The sequence below is a fragment of the Globicephala melas genome, chromosome 2 (genome assembly GCF_963455315.2).
Source record: "Globicephala melas chromosome 2, mGloMel1.2, whole genome shotgun sequence".
In the NCBI taxonomy this organism is placed as follows: domain Eukaryota; kingdom Metazoa; phylum Chordata; class Mammalia; order Artiodactyla; family Delphinidae; genus Globicephala; species Globicephala melas.
Genome location: NC_083315.2, coordinates 91,306,271 through 91,329,009, shown reverse-complemented (window position 1 = coordinate 91,329,009; position 22,739 = coordinate 91,306,271). Strand labels below are relative to the sequence as shown.

The window sequence follows — 22,739 nt, the reverse complement described above, 5'->3', positions numbered from 1 at the left end:
TGAACAGAGCTGCACAGACCTGTGGGACATCAGGTGTGTCAACATAAGTGTAATGGGAATCCCAGAAAGAAAGAAGAGAAAATAGGCATAAGAAAAAATTGAAAAATAATGGCCAAAAACAACTGCCAAATTTGTTGAAAGTCTTTAGTGTACACTTTATTCAAAAATTAACTCATACTGGATCGTAGGCACTAATGTGAAACCTAAAACAATTAAACTCATAGAAAATAACATGGGAGAACATTTGTGACCTTGGATTAGGCAAAGTTTTTTTAGATATGGCACTAAAAACACAAATTGAACAAAAGAACAAATTGAAATTTGGAATTGGTCAAAATTTAAAACTTCTGCTCTTCAAAAGACACTATTAAAAGAAAAGCCACAGGGAGAATTTATTTGTAAAACATATGTCAGATAAAAGACTTGTATCCAGAATATATACAGAACTCTCTAAACTCAATAATAAAACAACTCAAAAAAATTGGTTAGAAATTTTGAACTGATACTTAACTAGAGAAAATATACAGATGGCAATTAAGCACTTGAAAAGATGCAAACATCATTAATTATTAGAGGAATGCAAGTTAATACCAAATGAACTATCACTACTCACCTTTTAAAATAGCTAAAATTAAAAAGAATTATTATACTAAATATTGGCAAGATTGTAGGAGCTGGAGTTCTCATACACTATACTACTGGTACAACAACTTTGAAAAAGAATTTAATAGTTTCTTTAAAAATTAAACATATACCTACCATATGATTCAGCCATTGTGCTAGGTATTTTCCCAAGAGAAAAGAAATCATATGTCCACACAAAGACTTGTACACAAATATTCATAGCAGCTTTATTTGTAATTGCTCAAAGCTGGAAACAACCCAAATGTCCATCAAGAGGTGAATAGATAAACCATGGTACATTCATACACTGGAATACTACTCAGCAATAAAATTGAACTTTTGACACATGCCTCAACCTGGATGAATCTCAAAATAATTATGCACAGTGAAAGAAGCCAGACATTGTATGACTCATCTGTGTGAAATATCCTGAGAAGACAAATTTATAGAGATTGAAAATTGAGTGGTGACCTAGGGCTGGAGATGGCAATGGAGATTGATTGCAAACAGACTTGGAATTTGGGGAGTTATTGGAAATATTTTAAAACTGGATTTTAGTGATGGATGCACAACATTAAAATTAAGCAACAACAACAAAAACCCCATATTGAATTTTTTTAAAAAAAGGAAAGGTGGTTTTGCTCTTGAGGGCTGGATGACCCTGGATAGAACAGAGAGAGGCAGAGTCCTGCCCAGCAAGTTAACAGGCTGTGACTCTGGTTAACAAGAGACAAAGCCCCATCATCCGCTCCTCCAAACCTACTATGGATCTCTACTGATGGGCCAGAGCCTCCTGGAGAAGAGTTGAGCATTTACCCGGTAAACCGTGCTAGGGAGACTTAGTTGGGGGGTTGCCCACCTACCCTATGGAAGTTTTGCTCACATTTTTAATGATGGCAGGACTCAGGGCTTACTGATTGTCAGATATTGAGAGCTCATCTGGTTCAGAACACATTAGAATACAGATTTCTTGAGTGAGTTGGCTAAAAATCCGAATATCACCTTGGTTAGGAGGGTGTCATGGGAAAAAAACAACATATTGTTCCAAGTGACAAGCTTTAAATATCTTCTCTCCCTTTAGGCAATCCTGGAGAACCACCTCCCCTCTGAAATCTCTAGCAAGATCAACCTTGTGGACCTAGCAGGCAGGTAATTAGGATCTCAAAGCCAAGTGGAATTACTCCCTTGACAATGACCTTGTTCTTGCTCATTTTACGGGGAATAAACTTTTCCCCACCTTTTACACATTTCAGTCATCCTGAGAAAACTACAAAAGAAACAAATTGTTTGAATACTAGGTTAAGAAACTGTAGTTTTCCGAGGGCTAAAAAATTTTATGTTAGGGGTTCTCAATCTTAGCTGCCCATTAAAATCACCTGGACCTTTTAGAGCTCCCAATGCCTAGGTTGCACCTCAAATCAAATAAATCAGATTATTAGTGGAGTCAGAAGGAGTGCCAGCAGTGTATAGCCAAGATTGAAAACCAGTGCTCTAAGTAGAGGGGACTGAGTTAGCGTGCTTTTTTCCTTTGACCTAATATTGATTTTATGCTGCTCTACACATCTCTCAAAAAAAAAAAAAAAAAAAGGTTTAAAAAATACTGTGGCATTGGGGATCAGATACTGCCTTTTAAGTATTAGAAGGAAACATGAATTGTACTCATTTACATATCCAGAAAGAAGAAACTCTCAGGAATAATGTGGTCAGAAAAAAGTGTAACATGAAGTAAGGCATATTTTCTTATTTTAAAACTGCTAAATAATTAATATGGTACACCACTCCCTTAAAAGCTTAAGTGCTTTCTGGAAGAAATTGTATCAGCCAACTGGAAGTGTGTATTTCTAATATTTCACATTTACTTAAATAAGGAATTTGAAACCATTAATGACACAGCATAAAGCCATTAATATGTGAAATTAAAACAAAAGGGGAATTGTATATACCAAAAAACTATGTTGGTATCATTACTGTGAATAAGTATTAACTCAAAATGCTCTGGCAGCCAAATGTAATGAATTGTTTGATTTTTATTGCCTGAGAAGCAGAAGGATGCCAGTTTGTTACATGATGGTAACATTTTTTCTGGAACTGAATTCTAAGGGATTTATTATGTGGACCTTTTACACAAAGTGCAACATAATGGATAGTGTTTCTCAACAGCATTGTAAGGATAGTGTCTTCTTGTTCACTTTTGTTTCTCTTTTCATCCACTGTGTTTTAGTGAAAGAGCAGATCCCAGTTACTGTAAGGACCGGATTACTGAGGGAGCCAATATCAACAAGTCTCTTGTGACTCTGGGGATCGTCATCTCCACCTTAGGTATTTTGACGGTAGCCTGGATTATCAGAGTGGGAGGGGGAGACTTTGAAAGATAACTCATATGTTTTGATTTTGTCAAAATGGAGTAGATACTTAAAAGGTTCTTTCTGATAAAGTTTACCTTCTGGCTTTGGGCATGAAAAATTGATATTTGTAGTTTTTGAACACAATGTGACCATCATCCTACCACTCTCATTCCAAAAAGAAGGGAAACTACAAAATTGTTTGGCTTAAATATTCCATCTCTTGAGTCCAGAGTCTAATTCAGGAACCATACTTAAAGCATCCAGTCATAGGCAGAAAGGGATTAGGAAGTGTGATGCTAAGTCTGCCTTCTCCAACCATTGCTTTGTTTTAATGCATTTGTTTCATAATTCCTTTTTTTTCTTCCACTTTTATTATTTTTTTGTCTTTTAAGCCCAGAACTCTCAGGTATTCAGCAGCTGCCAGAGCCTCGGCAGCACAGTGAGCGATGGTAGTGACGGTGGGATCCCTAGCTCTCCTTCCAGGACCAGCAGTGGAGCAGGACCTTCCCAGAGGCAGTCTTACATCCCCTACCGGGACTCTGTGTTGACCTGGCTGCTGAAGGACAGCCTCGGAGGCAACTCCAGAACCATCATGGTTGCCAGTGAGTAGGCTGCCGGAGCTGCTTCTGTGTTGAGACTGGTGCTCTGCCACTGCTGCCCATTTCATCAAGGGTCTCAGACAGCCTGGGCGACGGCAGCAAGGCCAGTGGTCATGGGCTGGGTTGGAAAGGCGTGGCGTGTGTTTTAACCTTCTCCTTCTACCCCAGCCGTGTCTCCTGCACACACTAGCTACAGTGAGACCATGAGCACGTTGAGATATGCATCCAACGCCAAAAACATCATCAACAAGCCACGGGTAAATGAGGTGAGACCTTCATTTGAAGTCCTGGTCTGGTACAGCAGTTTACTCCAAGTTCTCCTTTTTTCCTGTCATTTGATTTCCTTCTCTTTCTACTCACCCCAGCTGCCAGACTTGTTCTCCAAATGCCGAGGGAGTGAAATTCTTTCTTTCAGTGTCATACCATTCTCTCATATCTCAACTGGCTTCATTCAGTTGCCTTTTTTGAATAATTTATTTTAGATGTTTATCTAAGGCCATTGGTCTTAAGAGCCCTTGTACACTGTTGCCACTCGAGGAAAGATCATTTAAAAGTGTCTGTGTTTACTGCCTTTATTCCAAGTTTATGTTGCTCTGTGCCTTTTTTCATATGCAAATTGCAGTGCCGTCTCTGTTTTGGGTAAAAGTTGCATATGAGGAATCCTTTAGTCTTGAAAGCTGAATTAATAATGAGAATATTCCAAAAGTTCCTCATCTACTTCGCAGTTTCGGTGAAAAGTTCCAGGGCAGGGATCACAAATGGGTGGCCCACATACAGCCCATTTATGGACTGTTTTAAAGGGCAGTGTAGGGACTTCCCTGCGGTCCAGTGCTTAAGACTTCGCCTTCCAATGCACGGATGTGGGTTCGATCCCTGGTCGGGGAGCTAAGATCCCACATGCCTTGCTGCCAAAAAACCAAAACATAAAACAGAAGCAATACTGTAACAAATTCAATAAAGACTTAAAAAAAATAAAGGGCAATGTAATTTGTCAGGTACTAAGTTTAGTCACACTCAATACAGGAAGATTAGCACCTTACATGCTCTGGCATTTGTATTGTATTACCTACCTGACCTCCTGCTCTAGGCAGTGATTCTCAGACTTTAGTGTGTATCAGAATCACCTGGAGGGTTTGTTAAATCACAGGTGGGCCCAGCCCTATTCTGATGAATAGGTGTTGGGGCATTGCGGGAGTGGGGGTGGTCCACAGAATTTGCATTTCTCACAAGTTCTTAGGTGAAGTTGCTGCTGATCCTGGGACCACACTTCGAAAAGACTGCCCTAGAAGTTACTCCAAAGGAGTAACCCGCTTCTTCCAGGCTAATTGCGATTAGCATCTCACAGCCATTCGGGGCCTGATATCAGTCAGTGGTGACCGAGTTCTCTGTGTTTCAGGATGCAAACGTGAAGTTGATCAGAGAACTCAGGGAAGAGATTGGAAGACTGAAAGCCATGCTGCTGAGCTTTGAGCTGGTATGTGGGCAGTCAGGACTTTTCTGTCCTCCAGAGCCCCTTCTCTTCTGCAGGGTATCTGAGCCCTGCTGCATTGTGTTCTCAGTCAGGTGACGCTTGTAGAGCAGAGGCCAGAGATAGGATGGTGATTACGCTGATTACCTGTGTAGTTTCAGATGGGGTGGGCACCCTCTCACTGTGTCCTCTCTGCTGTCCAAAGGGCATTTTCCTGAATGGCCCTTGTTCTGTATGTGGGCAGATACGGGGAATGGGGCCCTCCAGAAAAAATTTCCTTGAATTCTCCTTCTTTGTACCAATCTGAGCCCAACTACTTAGGCTTCTGATTTGTTTCTGCTTTTAACGATAAAGTCTTTCCTTTATCTGCATCTTTTCCTTCACAAGAGTGAGGGTGGGACCCATGAAGCACATCTCTCTCTTTGTGCAGAGAAACTTCCATTCATTGAATGAGGGAAAGGATGAAAATCTGAAGGAGCTGGCTCTCCAAAATGAATTGAAGGTGGGTCTGTTGGGGAGACTCAGTTGTGCTTCACATCACCTTGGAAATAGATCTGACCTCACTCCATCATTCCTGGGCCAGAACTGCTCCCCCACCAGGACAGAGAGGTTCTGTATAGAGACAGCCTTTGTCTCCATTGAGCCTTGAGTTGGGGGATGTGTTTGTCATAGGACTGGTGACTGGCTTTCTGACTCTGCTTTGTTTTCCCAGGGGATCATGATAACTCCCTTCAGATAGTGACAGTAGCCTAGGAAAAAAATTATTTTCTAGTAAATAAGTAAATCAATGACATGTATTCATTGGACATCAACTAGGTGCTCAGCACAATGCTGCAGGAGATACAAAGAAGTCCCTGCCCTCAGATGGCTTGCAGTCTAGTTGGAAGCACATTTAGAGAATGATTAAATGAAATAACTTACGTGAGTTAGACGTAAAGAGCTTAGGAAGGAAGAAATCAAATGTGGCTTGGAATTTTCAGGGCCAGCCTCAGTGCTGCAGTTGGAAGGCAGAGAACTTGAACTAGACCTTGGAGGATGGATAGGGTCTGTTAGATAGGGAGATGGGCAGAGGTATTGGGGTGAGGGAGGGATAACAGAAGCAAAGCCATGGAAGTGAGAGAAGGGCTGGTGTGAGACATGTGGACACACGGAGTGTGAGGGCAGCGAAGCTGGCTAGGATATGTGTTCCTGGTAGAGAGGAGCGGAGGGGAGGGGAGGAGAGGTCCAGTTCAGGAGGTTTGAACTTGACATGAACAGGGTTACTCACAGCTTCTTGAACCCAGTTAGTGACATGATAAAGGAGTATATTGGGTAAATTAATATGACAGTTGCATGTAGAATGGATTGAGGGCTGGAAGCAGAGAGATCGACAAGGAAAGAGACTGTTGTTGTGACCCCATGAGGGTGAGGACATTTTGGGAGATTGAATCAAATGGTGATTCCCAGAGACTTTTTTTTTTTAATCACTTGTGTTAAGTTTTTTTTTACTTTGTTTTTTTTGGCCGTGCCACACGGCACGCAGGATCTTAGTTCCCTGATCAGGGATCGAATCCGTGCTCCCTGCATTGGGAGCACAGAGTCTTAACCACTGGACCACCAGGGAAGTCCCCCAGTGACATTTAAAAGGAAGAAGTAGCAGGCATTATTTGGTGACAGGTTAGATTTAGGTCTTGCAAACAAATGTCCCCATTTCCAGTACTCTACTGCATCATCCTTATATGTTATTAAAGTATCCTGGCTATGTCAATATTTTGTTACCCAAACTAAACTTTAGGACTACTTCACATATCCAGAAGTTTCTCAAAAATTCTGTATTTAGCTATATGGTCTGATTTTTGGTTCATTCCAGGCACATTAGCATTTTTACTTTATACAGGCCGGCAGACCTGGACTTGAACCTGCCGCTTGCTAGTCTTACAACCTTAGGCAGGTAGGAGTGGGTGATGAAGGCTGGCCAGAGGGGAGGTGTCCTCTGCAGCACCTCCAGGGGGATGTGCCCTGCCACCTACCTCTGCCGGGGCCCAATCCAACCCAGCCCTTCACGGGTACCCTGTAGTTTTCAAACTTCAACTCAATGATTATAACATTAAAAAGAATGTTTCAGGAATTCCCTGGCGGTCCAGTGGTTAGAACTCTGTGCTTCCATTGCTGGGGGCGCAGGTTCGATCCCTAGTCGGGGAGCTAAGATCCAACACGCTGCGTAGGGCAGCCCCAAAAAAGAATGTTTCTAGAGTCATAAAATACTTGTACCTAAACTTGGCATGATTTTTTTTCCCTTAAGTTTTCTCTTTATGAGAGAAGGACTTAGATGAATCTAGTTCCTTTTCCTGGTCTTCCTCAGTTCTTCCACTCCCAAAAGAAGCTTCCTGCCTTGATAACAATTTCCACCGTAAGAAATAAAAAGGACCCTATATTCAACATTGTTCCTTCATGTTTCCCAAGTGGGCTTAGCTTAAGGCCTCTAATCCTTGGTGTGTTTATTTTTAAAACTCTGTTCCTGATCCATAGTAAGCCCTCAGTGTTTTTTTAAATTAATTTTTTATTGGAGTATAGTTGATTTACAATGTTGTGTTAGTTTCTGCCGTACAGCAAAGTTAATCAGTTATACATATACATATATCCACTCTTTCTTAGATTCTTTTCCCATATAGGCTATTACAGAGTATTGAATAGAGTTCCCTGTGCTGTACAGTAGGTCCTTATTCGTTATCTATTTTATATATAGTAGTGTGTATTATATATGTCAATCCCAATCTCCCAATTTACACCACCCCTCGCCCTCAGTGTTTAATAACATTAGTTATTACTGTTGTTATTTTTTTATTGTGTGGTAGTTCAGACCAGTTTCATAGCCTTCATTCTCCCTGGGGAGACCCGTCTTGGTGCTTTGTTGGTTTTTGAGGTGCATACAAGCTTATATTAGAATTCAAGGTGCTGCACCTTGGGAAAGAAGTTCACAAGAGGACTCCCAGTATGGATCACATAGGAGGGGGGGTGGAAAGAGGGGAATTTAAACATATCAATAGATATGTGACTCAAATCCCAACTAATTTTTTTAAATTAATTTATTTATTTTTGACTGCATTGGGTCTTCGTTGCTGTGTGTGGGCTTTTCTCTAGTCGTGGCGAGCAGGGGCTGCTCTTTGTTGTGATGTGCAGGCTTCTCATTGTGGTGGTTTCTCGTTGTGGAGCACGGGCTCGAGGCACACGGGCTTCAGTAGTTGTGGCATGTGGGCTCAGTAGTTGCGGCTCGCGGGCTCTAGAGCGCAGGCTCAGTAGTTGGTGGTGCACAGGCTTAGTTGCTCCGTGGCATGTGGAATCTTCCCGGACCAGGGATTGAACCTGTGTTCCCTGTATTGGCAGGCGGATTCTTTTTTGTGTGTGTAGTACGCGGGCCTCTCAGTGTTGTGGCCTCTCCCGTTGCGGAGCACAGGCTCCGGACGCGCAGGCTCAGCGGCCATGGCTCACGGGCCCAACTGCTCTGCGGCATGTGGAATCCTCCCGGACCGGGGCACGAACCCGTGTCCCCTGCATCGGCAGGCGGACTCTCAACCACTGCGCCACCAGGGAAGCCCAGCAGGCGGATTCTTAACCACTGTGCCACCAGGGAAGTCCCCAAATAATTTTTAAAAATAACATTTATGGTGCTTTTTTTTTTAATAAAAACAATACATGCTCATTGCAGAAAAATTTAAAAACAACATTTATTGAGTTTCTATTTATAAAAGTAACAGTTGCTTTTTGAGGAAAACTTAGAAAACAGAGAGAGCTCACAGAGGTGCAAGGGCCCATGTGCGGACTTGAATAGTCACGGGGAGGAAAGTGAGGAAGTGATGCCGTGAGGAATCGGGCCAGATGGCGCTGAACCGTTCATCTGCTCCCTGTACTGAGTGTCCAGGACCACCTCCTCTGTCTCCTCAGATTGACCAGCTGACTAAAGACTGGGCCCGTAAGTGGAACGAGTGGAAGGCCCTCGTGGAACATTACAGAGTGGACATCAACAGGAGGAGGGCTGGGCTGGTCATCGACTCCAGCCTGCCACACCTGATGGCCTTGGAGGACGATGTGCTCAGCACAGGTGTCGTGCTCTATCACCTCAAGGTGAGCGGGCGGGCGGACGCACCCCCCCCCCCCTTAAGCCGTTGGCCCCAGAGGTCAGGGAGGGAAAAGCCGCAGAGCTGCCCTCAGGTGTGCCCTCAGGAAACTGGGCCTGCCAACCAACTGCGATCTGTTTTGTTTTTGTATGAATACAGAAGAAGACTAGTAATCAGAACAATCATTTGGTTTTCAGCTGCTGCCACTGTCTCTCTTACTTTTGTTCTCTATGCCTAAATTTCCTTGTTTTAAAGTAAGAATAATGCTGCTTGTATTCCTTATCCGGCTTTCTGAAGCACAGGAGTGCAGTCATGGAGGTGAAATCCTAACCTCGAAATTCCGGCAGCACTCCTGAGCGCTCCCTGCAAACACAGGCTGCTCACAGACGGCTTTCAGAGGCTAAAGGGATCAAAAGATCTGAAACGGTTCCCTTTCCGTACTTTCCCACTTCATTCAACCCCCCTTCTCCATTACTAGGTTTGCCTGGGAAAGAAGAGAGAAAAGAGGGAGTAGATTTAGGAAGCTTCAAGAAAGTGTGCAGGAGTCCAGAGAGCTGGGGGGTGAGGGGTGACCAGGGCGTGACATGCAGCCACCCACAGAAAATAGAGTGTTGCGAAGGCCTTCCACAGAGACCTCGCTGCCCTGGTTCTTTGTCACCTGGAGGCCAGGGCCTCACTTCTGAATGAAGTGTTTTGAGGGTTAGTGACCCATGTAATCCCATATCCTGTCCTCATCAAAAGTGTCCCACTATAGAAGGACAGTCCCCATGGATGGCTGAACATACCTTACATGGCCCAAATCCCTATGCTCACTGAAAATCCAATCTTCATTTTGATAATTGTCCCCAGCACGTTAAACTGACATTTAAAAGGAACAGAGTTTATGGGGATGTGTGACGCTGCTGTCATCCCTGGAGAAATCAGATTGCTATTGCTGCAGTACATGTGGTGGGGAGATGTTGGCACGTCTCACACATTTAGAAAGTCTGTGTTCTGAGGATAAGCCCTCGGGGAAGTTGTCAGACACTGAGCCTCCCAGACAGAAGGTTAAAGTAGCTTCTTTTTTTGACACGGTGTAAATCATCTCAGTGAAAATGCCTCAGGCAGAAGCGGCTGTTACCTTAATAACAAATCTGAACACCAAAGGCTATCAATCGTTCCATTTGTCAGAACCATGGGGAGAGGTTGGAGGTCAAGGAGAGACCAGATGGATTAAAATGCTCAGTATTTGAGTAGAACTGGTCTGATATACTGATTGGAGGTGGAGTGAGTGGATGAAGTTAGACATCAAGTGGCAGAGCTTAGGGTAGCAGCAAAGGGCTGAAGGATGATGGGGAGATTGAGTTGGAGGCCGGAGATGGACGATGCTGGAGTGCTGGTGTCCTGGCCAAGTCAGTGCACTGGGGGTCACGCCCTCCCTCATGTTCTGGACGTGAACCTGGGGAAACAGGATTTCAGTCTACTTCTAATCATGGCATTTCTGCAGGTTTTGTACCCATTTCCCCCCTTTTTGTTTGTTTAGATCCTGGTTTGGGTAGTAGTATAACAGTAGTCACTCAAGATTCTCTGTTTTTGTTTGCTAACTTGGTTCCAGACCCAGAACTGGTCCCTCGCAGTGGCCTGGGAACTGTTTGCCTGAGTCACCTTGGGAAGCACCTTAGGTGGGGAGCGGGCAGCAGGAAGGGAGGGTGGAGCAGGTTACTGATATCCTGGACTTCATCTCATAACTGCCTTTGTGCTGCTGCCCCTCCCAATAAACAGGCATAAAGAGGCAGAGGGGCAGCAGGCACAGGCGCCAGCTCAGCCCATGTTAAATGAGATGCCAGCACATTTTGGGGTAGTTTCTGCTCTGCAGATCTAGAAGTTGGGATGTGCTATGGCCTTTATTCCTTTGGGAGGAATGTGCCTCATCATCAGGGCTGACCTTGAACCCCTGAGAGTGGTCTTGACCCCCCTCCCTCGATTCTGGATGGCAGTGTCTGGAGACCGGCATCCGTTGGATCGTGTGATCCTCAGTGGCTGAGAGGAAAAGCCTGGGCTCTGGCTGGTTGTGGGTGTGCGGGAGGAGCCAGAGCCTTGTTCATTCCTTCCAGGGGTCTTTCCTCAGGCGATTTTGGGAGAGCTACAGGGCCCTCCTTTCTGGCTGCTGATAGTGAAGCCTAGTGCAGAACTTTCCAGTCACTTCAAAAACATCAGTCACCGGGCAGGTGGTTTGGCGAGGTTGGAAACATGTGGGCACAGGACCTGGAGAGACCTGAATGCTAGCTGGGGTTGTCTTATTTAGTGGGTGGGCTCCCTGGGCAGCTTATCCCCTGTCAGCTTCAGATTCCTGATCGTAATACCTACGTTCTGGGTTGTTAGAGGATTAAATGAGAGCTATCTGTAAAGCACTTGGCGCAGTGCCCGGGACACAGGGAAAAGTTAGTCAGTAAATTATAAATACATATCTTGGGCTTCCCTGGTAGCGCAGTGGTTAAGAAGCCGCCTGCCAATGCAGGGGACACGGGTTCAAGCCCTGGTCCAGGAAGATCCCACATGCCGCAGAGCAACTAAGCCCGTGCGCCACAACTACTGAGCCTGCGCTCTAGAGCCCTCCAGCCACAACCACTGAGCCCGTGTGCCTAGAGCCCATGCTCCACAACAAGAGAAGCCACTGCATTGAGAAGCCCACGCACCGCAACAGACAGTAGCCCCTCACTCTCCACAGTTAGACAAAGCCCGTGCACAGCAACGAAGACCCAATGCAGCCAAAAATAAATAAATAAATTAAAAAAAAGAAAAGATAAATACATATCTAAACTTGCATCTCTGTTGCCGTGTTGCTGCCTTCCTCAAACAGAGCTATGTGGTCTTAAACTGCATTGTTATAGTCCAAGGGCCAAAGGCCTTGTCTTCTACTAACCCAGTGATTCATTGATAGTAACTCCAGTTTCCCCCTCCTCTCTTGTACTCTCTTCCAGTCTTTTTTGATTCTAGATGTGCTTTTCTCCTTTTTGTGCTTCTTTTTTGTGCTTTACTCTTCTTAGAATCTGGTGTCTGTTAAACTTCATCTGCGGACCAAGAAGGTAAAAATCCTGTGCTTCCATACATCATCCTAGAAGGCATGTCTCTTTGAGACTGACTGGACCAAACTTGGACCACATTAACCTTAAGCCCCGGGAGAAAGCTATACCCATGTGCCCACTTCCTCAGACTAGAGAAGCTCTGACGGCCTAACTCCAGGCTATGGGACAGAAAGGAGCCGGCCAGCCCTAGTTGGACTTTGCAAAAAGCTGGTGCTGCCTAGTCATGCATTTTTCTGACCCCACCGTCTCAGGGGCTTCCTGGGCTGCAGCGTGAGTGGGCAGAGCAGTCAGAACATCCTGGAGCAAAGCTGAGAAGTGGTGTGGAAAAGGCTAGGGTGGGCATGGGAGGATGGTGATGACGCTCAAACAGGTGGGCTCTCCTTTGGGGGCAGGGCTGCATCCCTTTTTATTCTCATTAAAATGGCTTTGTTTTTCCCTTTAGGAGGGGACAACAAAAATAGGAAGGATTGACTCAGACCAGGAACAGGACATTGGTGAGTGACAGAGCATATGGGTCCGATGCTCTGTGGCAGGTATTCATGCTGGACGGGTTTCTTCAGAGGAACATGATGGTGCTCTGAGAGGCAGGAATCTTTGAGGTCCGAGGGGCCGCTCCTCTTTCCCTGACAGGTTGTGGGTCTGGGACATGATAGGAGGAGACCCACACGGTGGGATGATCCAGGTCTGGGTGGTTTCAGGTGGTGGCTCTTCCTCTCCTGTCATGATGTGAGATCTTCCAGATTTGGATTCTGATCTCATCAGAAGGCTGGAGGAGGTGTTTCTCTGGGCTGTGCCTCCACCCAAGTGACCCCCGCCCCCTCCTGTAGTCCTGCAGGGTCAGTGGATCGAGAGAGACCACTGCACTATCACCAACGCCTGTGGGGTCGTCATTCTGCGGCCTGCCCACGGGGCCCGCTGCACAGTCAATGGCCGGGAGGTCACCGCCTCCTGCCGTCTGACCCAAGGTAGGGCCCCCTACAGCCCGGTTTATGCCAGGATGAGTGATCGGCGAGCTCCATTCTCATGGGCCAGACCCAGAGAACTCAGTGAGGCAGGCTTTAATGATGGAACACCCAGCTTCTGCACCCAGAGATCTGAAGATTCCCTAATACAGTCCTCTTCCTGTAAACAAGCCCCAATTCCAGGGCTCCAGAGTAGAGAGTGACTCTCTGAAATTAGTACCTGTGTTTGTTAGCTCTGTGTCCTTGGGAAAGTCTCTGAGCCTCAATTTCCTATAAAATAGGAATAATAATAAAATCGTTGTGAGGATTGAATGAGCTAATCTGTGTAATGTTCTTAGCAGTGTTCTTGGCACTTAGAAAACATCCCTTATCATGATTACTGTCACTATTACTACTACTATTAATCTATTCAGATTCTCTCTGTCCTTTGAGGCTGAGCTTGGATACCCCCTCTTCAACAAAGCATTCCCTGACTACTCCACCTGGAGCTCATCTTGCTTTCCTTGGGAATAGCAGAGCTCCTCCTGTTCATCTCATTAATTCAATACATACGTTGTACGGTATCCAATGAATACATATCTTATTGACTCAGCTAAATTATCAACTTGTGGGGGCAGGACTTTGTGCCCCAGAACAGTGGCCTGCACGTTACATGTGCTCAGAACACGAGCTGTGCATTGAATTCGCATCGGTCTCTGTGCCACAGGAGCAGTCATAACCCTGGGGAAAGCACAGAAGTTCCGATTCAATCACCCCGCAGAGGCCGCCGTCCTTCGGCAGAGGAGGCAGGTGAGCACATGGTGTTTCCACGTGGCTCCTGACCTCCCCGCTTCTCCTTTCTGGAGGGGGTCGAGCTTTGTCCGGCTCTGTTGGGATGGGGGTGATGATGCTTCCTTCCTTGTCTGCAGGTTGGAGAGACTGTTGGTAGCAGTGGCTCTCTGGAGTGGCTGGATTTGGACGGAGATGTCACTGCCTCCCGGTTGGGTCTTTGCCCTTTGCTTGGGAAGGAAAGGTGAGAGACAGCTGCTCGTTCTGCTGTGGGACGTTTTGGTTTTGCTTTTTAATTCATTACAACATGGAGCAGGGAGGAGATGAGTGTAGCAGCCAAGCTCGGAATGAGGCCTGGTCTGAACCAACGTGGGTGACTGTTCTGAGGACGCTGAGCTAGCCACTCAGCTGGTGGTTGTCAGGGTGGTGGTTGTGGCCTTCCTTCATTTCCCCTTGGGTATTGCAACTTTCTTCATCACTGAAAGAGGTATATAGCATATGATGTTTCCTGTGGCCACCTTCCTCTGTCAACAAGATTTACACCTGATGTATTCGTGGATATCTTTGCTGCTTTTGGACCCACCTCTTTAAGTTCTATTAACCCCTTTAAATTCTGGCCTGCCTGTGTGCGAGCTCCCGTGTGTGTCATTTAGCTCCAGGACTGTGGCTTCCTCTGAGTTTTTAAAGTGACTGTGAGATGGAGAAGCCTCTTTTCCTCATAACCGTGGGTCCAGTACTATGCATGAGGGGCAGGAACCCCAGGACCCACATGAAAATATCTTGGGGCTCTGCCCTGTGCTACTCGCTTCACCTGCCTTGAGACTGTGGAGTGTGGGTCCGAGTTTTCTACATGACTCATGGGAACTGCTTTTCTTCTTCATAGTCGTTCTTTATCCATTTCTGCATAGAAGCCCCCTCCCAGATCGAGATGCCTTGTGGGTTGGATCCTGGGAATAATGGTGTCCTGTTCTGAAAGCCACAGTGGCTTGTACCTTGGAGACTTCCTGTAGAAAATGTCAGCAGGGGACCCGGTACCTGTGCGACCCCTGGTGTGGGGGGCTGTCCAGCACCATGAGCACAGGGTGCCTGGGAGGGTTCTGATGGCCCTTGGTCCCCTGCTGCTCTTTCCTCAGGCCAGGAGCCTTGATGGCAGCTGAGGATAGCCTTGGGGCAGACTTCGGTGGTGAGATGTTGGATGAGGACAGGAGTGCTCTGAGGCAGGTAGTACGAGCAGCAGGCAGGTGCTCACAGGAGGACTGCTGACGACCAGAGGATGATGCTCCAGGGCCTAAGGGAGGATGGTCAGTGTTGGGTGACGGTGGGCCCTGAGGGGTGACATAGGGTGGAGCATATCAAGATCAAGGTAGACTCAGGACTGAGGCCGGGGCTCTTGTTTGTCAGAGTGGCCTCCCTTTTTGTAGTGAAGTCATGAAAGGAGGCCTTGTCTTAGGTCAGTTCCTTTGGGAAGTCGCACTGAGGATGTGTTTTTCCCAAAGTCCAGAGGTCTACAGGGAATGGTCCTGCAACTTAAAGAGCCTTGGATGCTGAAGAGATACGTTGGAGTTGGGTAAAGCGGCCTTACCTCTTGGCTGTACGACAGAAAAGCTGTGTGACCTTAGGCAAGCTACTGAGTCTCTGAGCCTATTGGCTCACCTCTAAGTAAGGATGCTACCGTCTCCCTCCCAGGGGTCCTCGTGACACGGGTTGAAAGAGCGAGTGCACATGGAATACTTTGTCCAGTGCCCGACACCCCACAGCCCCGCTGCCGGGAGGCCCTCACGGCAGGGGCTGCCCGGGAAGGTGGCCTCCCTTTTGCTTTCCTGTCCTCCCACCTTGCCCCAGTGGACCCATCCACCCCAGAGAACACTGGGCTTCTGCCTTTTTAAGGTCTTCTCAGGCTCTCTATCCCCATGGGCATGGACGTGACCTTTCAGTCTCACCAAGAATGCACCCTTTCATGCAGAGGACAGAGGGGGACTGGAGAATCAGGCCTCTCCCCCTCACTGCCTTCGCTCTTAAGCTCCAGCTCTGGGAGACTGTGGGCCAGGCCGGTCCTGCCCAGCTACCATTGCCAGCACGCGTGCGCCAGCCCCTGGCAGCAGCGGGTGGTGTGGGCTCAAGGCTCTGAGCGGGCAGAGGGGCCGGGAGAGAAAGTGAGTGTGCGGAGCCCTGCACGTTGTCAGCAGGGCTCCCCGTCTGGGCTTGTGTCTCCATGAGGGTCTCTCATATGCTCTTGGGTGGGGTCGGCTCCAAAGCCTCTCCGTGTCCTAGGTTTCCTTTCCGCCCTCTTTCTCTCTGGAGGGATGCTTCTCTGGTGGGGAGCCTGTGAAGCCAGAACTGACTCTAGAGCAGGGGAAGTTGGCGTGTCGGCCTCCTTTTCTCCCTGCAGCAGTGAGTGATCTGGACCTGAGAAGAGTTTGTCCTTGAAACCTGTCTGTTGTCCGTGTTCTTGGCATTTTCCCCCTGGGAATTTTGGGAGCTTAACCTTAAGTGCCTAGAGCCCGGGGGACACTGTGGCTGCTGCCACAACCTCTGCCACCTCAGCGAGTAGGTGCCGTTGCATTTCTGCTGTGGAAGCTGCCAGCGCCGAGCTGCCGGAGGGCGCGATGGAGCCCTGGCAGCAGCTGGGGATGCTGGAGTCCCCCAGGGAGAAGGGCACCGTCTGAGAGGGACAGAGGTCCTTGGCCGCAGGTTACTGAAGACTGGCCCTTGGTGATTTCCCCAACATATAGCATTAGGTCGGCTTGTTCTTTTTCACATGCTTTCGGGGAACTTGGCTGATGTACTCAGCACAGGAGACATTTTCAGTCTGATGGTGTATGGCTCCTCGGACAAGCGTGCATGTCTGTGGGGCTCCTCCCAGACAGCCTCTCCTTGCGGGCTTGCAGCTGCTGTGGAGGAAGCTGTATTGGGTCTGTAGAAGCTGACAGGCTGGCTACAGCTTTCCCTGGGGAAGCGTGGAGGAGCTCCCTTCTAGGGAGAAGCAGATTGTAAGTCTGAGGGTCCGGGGACAGTCAGAGAAGGAAGCTGAACACTCTCAGGGAATTCAGAATAAAGACCTCCTTCCTACCCCTTGTATCTGATGTTGTAGATCTTAGCTGGGTGTGTCTAAGACCCTCTGATGGGCTCGGGTTTGTAATTCAGCCGTGTCTGTGGTCAGACACAATTTGGAGCTGTGACACAGGCGTGATACTTATAAATATATGTGTAAAATGTTTTCCATTAACTGCTTTTTCTGTTTGTGTGGCACTAACTGGCTTCTCATTGCAGTTGCTATCCCTGGCCTTTGCCTTACGTGTGACGAACGGCGCCTTTCCTGTTTTCTGTACCTTCCACTCTTGTGTGTTGCCCTTTTGCCCACAGCAGCCAGCAGCCGTCTTCCCCAGAGCACGCTCGCACAGGGACCTGGGCCCCTCCTGATTCCTGGACTCACTGTAGATTGAGTCACCTCCCAGCCTCCTTTCCAGAGAGGAGCCTGCCGTTGTGTCAGCTCCCACCCACGCCCCCATCCATCTATTCACTCTCCCACCCGTCCCTCCTTCACTGTCCTCCTAAGGCTACATTAAGAAATCTTAATTTCTTCTAAGACAGAGGCAGCAGACTTTCTGTGAAGAGCCAGGTTGTGCTGTAGCCTTCGCCGCAGCTATTCTGCTGTGCCGGTGAGGCCCGGAAGCCCTCGAGACGATACATAAACCACACATGTGGCTGTGTTCCAATAACTTGATTCACAAAAGCAGGCAGCGCATCATTTAGCCCGAAGGCTGTAGTGTGGGGACCTCTGCTTTCATTCTGCTCTACAAAGTGATAAACCTCCGAAGTGGAATGGACCCCTCAGAGCACGCTGCTCAGATGGTTTGCCATCTGCTTCTAGTGTTAAGTCACTTAGAGAATCTCCAAGCCTGAGAGCCGTGGCCTCCTGGGGCTGGAATGAGGGCCGAGGGCAGGAGAAGCGAGGCTGGCTGGGGCTTTTGTGTCGGTCTCCAGCAGACCCTGACCCTTCCCAGAGGCTCCCCCTCCCAGCCTGGAGTGGAGCCCCGTGCATTTGGCTCTTTTTGAAACCTGAGTGACAGGGACGGAGAGGCCCTGCGGAAACAGCATGGGAGGCCCTTGCATAGAAGTCACGTGTGACCTAGGGAGAGGTTAGCATGAGGGGAGAAGCTGTCAGTCTTCAGAGGAAGGCTCTTACTTATCCATGGTCACACAAGAACCTGGTGGCAGAGTAAAAGCATGACTGTAGTCTAGAATTTTTTTTTTTTAAGGTGGAGGTGCCAGGGATTGAGCCCGGGTCCTCATGAAAGCCAAGAGAACCTTTTTTAAAATAAATTTATTTATTTATTTATTTTTGGCTGCATTGGGTCTTCGTTGCTGCACGCGGGCTTTCTCTAGTTGCAGCTAGCGGGTGCGCGGGCTTCTCACTGCGGTGGCTTCTCTTGTTGTGGAGCACGGGCTCTAGGCGTGCTGGCTTCAGTAGTTGTGGCTCCCGGGCTCTAGAGCGCAGGCTCCCATAGTTGTGGCTCATGGGCTTAGTTGCTCCACGGCATGTGGGATCTTCCCGGGCCAGGGCTCGAACCCATGTCCCCTGCATTGGCAGGTGGATTCTTAACCACTGTGCCACCAGGGAAGTCCCAAGAAAACCTTTTTAAATTTTGTATTATTGGAAAATTTTAAATACACTACAAATGATCAACTCATGGCTAATCTTGTTTCATTTATATCCCCAACTCCTCCCCACTGGATCTAAACAAATCTTGGACAGTTTCACCAGTAAACGTGTCAGCATGTATCTCTGAAAGGTGTGGTCGAGTCTAAAGCTCTTGAACCCTCGTCCAGGGCTCATTCACTGAGAACAGCCCTTGAGTGGAGACCAGCTCTCCCCTGGGGCTCCTGCTGCATACACAGCTTGGCGTGCATCCGAGTTCCCTCTCCTCCTACTACCATATCAAGAGGGTTTCTGCTTTAGGAGTGGAGGTGCAGTCGTGATCGCTGAACAAGGAGGAGAGGGTTTCCATTCCCACAGTGTTTCTGGAGCTTCTGCTCTAGTCTAGTTACAACAGATTTTTAGCAGATACCTTTTTATTCTTTTTTAAAGGACAACGTTTCTTGATTTAGCTAAAATGTTGTGTTTTCTAAAAACAGCCGCTTTACTTTCCTGGTTATTTTCCTTAACCAAAATGAACTTGTGTTTCTGCTAAACCCACAGTCTAAGAATATGCTAGTCTCAGGACTGTTCTCTCCTCCCGCACTGTGACATCATGAGCTGCCTGTGACACCATGCCTGTGTGTCCCAAGTTGCCAGAAGTCCAAAGCCCTCTCTGCCTTATTGAATGCAGGACTCCATGGGAGGGGCTCAGGCCGTGGAGGTGTTTGCTGAGCTGGGTTTACATTTCCCCCCGGGTAACCCCGGCCCCTGTGACAGGAAAGCGCTGGGAGAGCAGAGTGACAAGGACCACAGGCCACCAAGGGCTGGAGAGACACCCTGTGGGGCCCAGATTCAGCAGCAGCGGCTGTGCTTCGTGGGGGATTTGAGGCAGCGAATCCTAGCGGGACAGATTAGAACCAAACAGGAACGGGAACTGGACGGGACGTGTGCCAGCCAACAGGTTAAAGACGGTAGGAGCCTGCTTCCCCTTCCCATCTCTCCACACTGCCCTGGCCCTCTGTATTCTCTCCTTTGTTTTCTTTGTGATATGATGGAATCTTTGGTGTTAGGGGTTCTCTCCCCTCTTTTAGAGACCAGAGGCTCTTACACGGGGGCTGGAAGCAAGAATAAGGAAGCGACCTTCCTCACTGCCCTCATGCGTGCTTTTCCAGGTTCTGCTGCTGGCCCTAGCATGTGCCCGCTGCCCTGCTGAGGCCGGGGCTTCGTCCACTTGCCCTGTAGTCAGGGGGCCCGGCACTCTGCCCCAGAGGGCCACGTGGCCCTCATCCCACCACGTCACCCTGGCCAGCTCTTCACTCTGTGCAGGTGCAGCCGTGGCCAGAGGTGCCTGAGTCCAGGGAGGGAGGACGGGCTGACCTTCTCTCAGGGTGTTTTTGGTTTGCAGACCAGCAGTGGCTACTCAGAGAAGGGACCTGGCCGGCCGGCTTGCAGCAGCAGCTGCAGCAAGACCGTGTAGAAGAGAAAGAACTTGCAGCCGCTGTTCCATCTGATTCATGGTGCCAGACAGACCCTGAGACTCAGCCATCTCCCCTGGTCCAAAGCCAGAAGAGGGTGGTGCACCCGCAGCTCCTGCGGAGACTCGCGCTTCGGGTGGCGGAGCGGAACGGCTGGCAGAGAAGGGTCTCGTTCCAGCTGAAGAGGACCATCGGGAAGCCGAGGCTGCTGGGGACCCACAGGAGACCGGAGCAGCTCAGGTTGCTGTGCTGGCTCCAGGATGACTGCCCCCGGAGGCCCCCCTTCCCGGCCCCCTGCCCTGGTGCCCTGGTCCTAGGGCCTCAACGCAGAAGCAGATTGACAAGGTGCAGTTCCTTGAGCCTCCGAAGGCCCTGCAGCCGGCACTCAGCCCAACTGCGCAGGTACAGCCGTCGGAGGCCGCCGTGGGGCACTGGCCGAGGTTTACAGCCTTGCTGCCCGGGCAGCGATCTTTACTTCCTGGGGCCTCAGTTTCCTCCATTTGTGAAATGGAAAAATGTGTCTACTCTTCTTTTCCTCATCGCTTTTTCTCCTGATCACTCTCTTCTTTCTCTGTAGTTGATGTCTTCTAAGATTTTCCCTGCCCCCACTCTGAGGGGCAGCTCTTGCTGCTCTGATCATATCTGCTGAGGGAGAATCTCAGCCTCATTTTCCGGGTGCTCTAGACCCTGACTACCACATAAGTCTCCTTGTGTGTGTCCTGCCGCCACTCTGTCTCATATTGCCTCAGACTGCACTCTTCCTCCCTCCCCTCCCCTCCCACCCGACCTGCTGGCTCCAGTCAGTTTCCCAGCCCACCTACCATGCTGAGCAAGTGAAACACTCTCTTTCTGACTCCTGGGTTCATTTTGGGATCCTCCTTGTTTCTTTTCTCCTTCACTTCTCACATTCAGTCAAGGTGAGGATATGTTATCTTCCAGACTGCTTGGAGCAGAGGACTATGTCTGCCTCTTTATATCCTCCAGGCCTAGCGCAGGGCCTTGCCCATATTAGTTGCCCAATTAATGTCTATTACTGTTATGTTTGCTTACCAATCTGGTCTTTAGAGTACTAGGTAGGCTTTTTTTTTTTTAAGTTTTATTATGAAAAATTTCCGACATACACAAAGTTGAGAGAGTTGTGTACCTGTCACCCATGTTCAGCAAATGTCAAGATTTACCATGCTTGCTTTGTCTCCCCTCCTTCCTTTTTCTGATGAAGCATTTTAAAGCAACTTTTAGACGTGATGTCATTTCAATCCTACATCAAGTATACACTTCTGAAAAATAAGTTTTCTTATAACCACATTGTCATCACACCCAACAAAATTAAGATTAATTATTCAGTATAATCAAAAACCTAGGCCATATTCAAATTTCTCTAATTGCCTCAAAATATATATTTATAGTTAATTGAAATTAAGATCCAGTAGAATTTACACACTGCATGTGGTTGTTATGTCTTTTAAGTTTCTTTTAATCATGCTTTTTAAAAATTTCTTCATATCATCGATTTGTTAAAGAAAGTGGGTCCATTCTGTAAAATGTGCCCCTTTATAGATTTGTCTGTTTGATTCCTTGTAGTGCCATTTAAGTTATTATTCAGTTCCTCATGTTGGAAGTTTTCCCTAAAGGCGTGGTTAGATCCAGATGCAGTTCAGCCTTTTTATAAGATAAAGAAAATGAGGAACAGAGTGTACCTGGGGCTTCTTTGAGAGCCAAGACTATAGTCTGTAGTTTCCTTATGTACCTAAAGAGCTGACCCTGAAGGCTATAGGGGACAGTGACATTGGCCTAGTTTTTTTTTTTTTTTGCGGTACGCGGGCCTCTCATTGCCGCGGCCTCTCCCGTTGCGGAGCACAGGCTCCGGACGCGCAGGCCCAGCGGCCATGGCTCACGGGCCCAGCCGCTCCGCGGCATGTGGGACCCCTCCGGACCGGGGCATGAACCCACGTCCCCTGCAACGGCAGGCGGACTCCCAACCACCGCGCCACCAGGGAAGCCCTGGCCTAGTTTTAAACCTCTTTCAGAGCAAACTAAGTGGGACTTCATATTCCTTCTCTCAGCAGGAAGTAGGGACCTCTTACTTTTCTGATATGGCTTTCCTTGTCTCCACAGTATTTTCCTGAATTGGGATCCCTCCACCACATCACCTCCTGTGCCTGACCCTACTGAGCAATTATCAGAGAAAACCCCATCAGAAGAGTACTTGCCCCAGGCTGCTTATTACCCCCCAAGGAAAGGGCATTTCATCAAGCATGCCCTCCGTTCTTCAGGCGAGGGGCAGCTCTGCACAGCCAGGAAGGCCCTGGCCAGGAAGGGCGCCTCACCCTCTGGCACCTGCCTCACTGAGAGCTGCGAGTCTGCCAGTGTCCAGGAAATGGAGAGAGTGGGTAAGCAGCCCCGTCGGATGGTGGCCCAGAGTTTTGCAGCTAACAAGCTAAAGCCATGGGATAAGCCGGAGGTCCTCACCCCTTCCACCCAGACCAGGAGGGCTAAGGCCACTCACCTGCAGGGAGGGGAAAAGAAGGGAACCTTGGGCCCCATGAGGCTGCTGAGGGAGCCAGTTGTGGTTCCTCACATCCCCATGGATCCAAGCAAGCCACTGGGCGTGGAAAGACAGCCAAGACTTTCTGGGCAGAATCCACCCCCCCCCCTTCTCCAAGCGGGGCATCAAAGAGGCAGCAGAGGGTCCTGGCAGCT

The 22,739-nt window shown here is 48.3% G+C and overlaps 1 protein-coding gene across 1 annotated transcript in view; it reads left to right on the top strand.

Moving 5' to 3' along the window:
- STARD9 (StAR related lipid transfer domain containing 9) overlaps nt 1-22,739 on the top strand; it is a 130,076-nt gene that overhangs the window by 78,730 nt on the left and 28,607 nt on the right. Inside the window, exons 10-23 of the mRNA XM_060294406.2 lie at nt 1,706-1,773; nt 2,846-2,943; nt 3,362-3,571; nt 3,737-3,834; nt 4,965-5,042; nt 5,467-5,538; nt 8,958-9,137; nt 12,157-12,195; nt 12,638-12,689; nt 13,864-13,946; nt 14,066-14,169; nt 19,342-19,535; nt 19,970-20,441; nt 22,155-22,429. Coding sequence (XP_060150389.1) covers nt 1,706-1,773; nt 2,846-2,943; nt 3,362-3,571; nt 3,737-3,834; nt 4,965-5,042; nt 5,467-5,538; nt 8,958-9,137; nt 12,157-12,195; nt 12,638-12,689; nt 13,864-13,946; nt 14,066-14,169; nt 19,342-19,535; nt 19,970-20,441; nt 22,155-22,429 — 2,023 coding nt within the window. The remainder of the gene's footprint in view (nt 1-1,705; nt 1,774-2,845; nt 2,944-3,361; nt 3,572-3,736; nt 3,835-4,964; nt 5,043-5,466; nt 5,539-8,957; nt 9,138-12,156; nt 12,196-12,637; nt 12,690-13,863; nt 13,947-14,065; nt 14,170-19,341; nt 19,536-19,969; nt 20,442-22,154; nt 22,430-22,739) is intronic.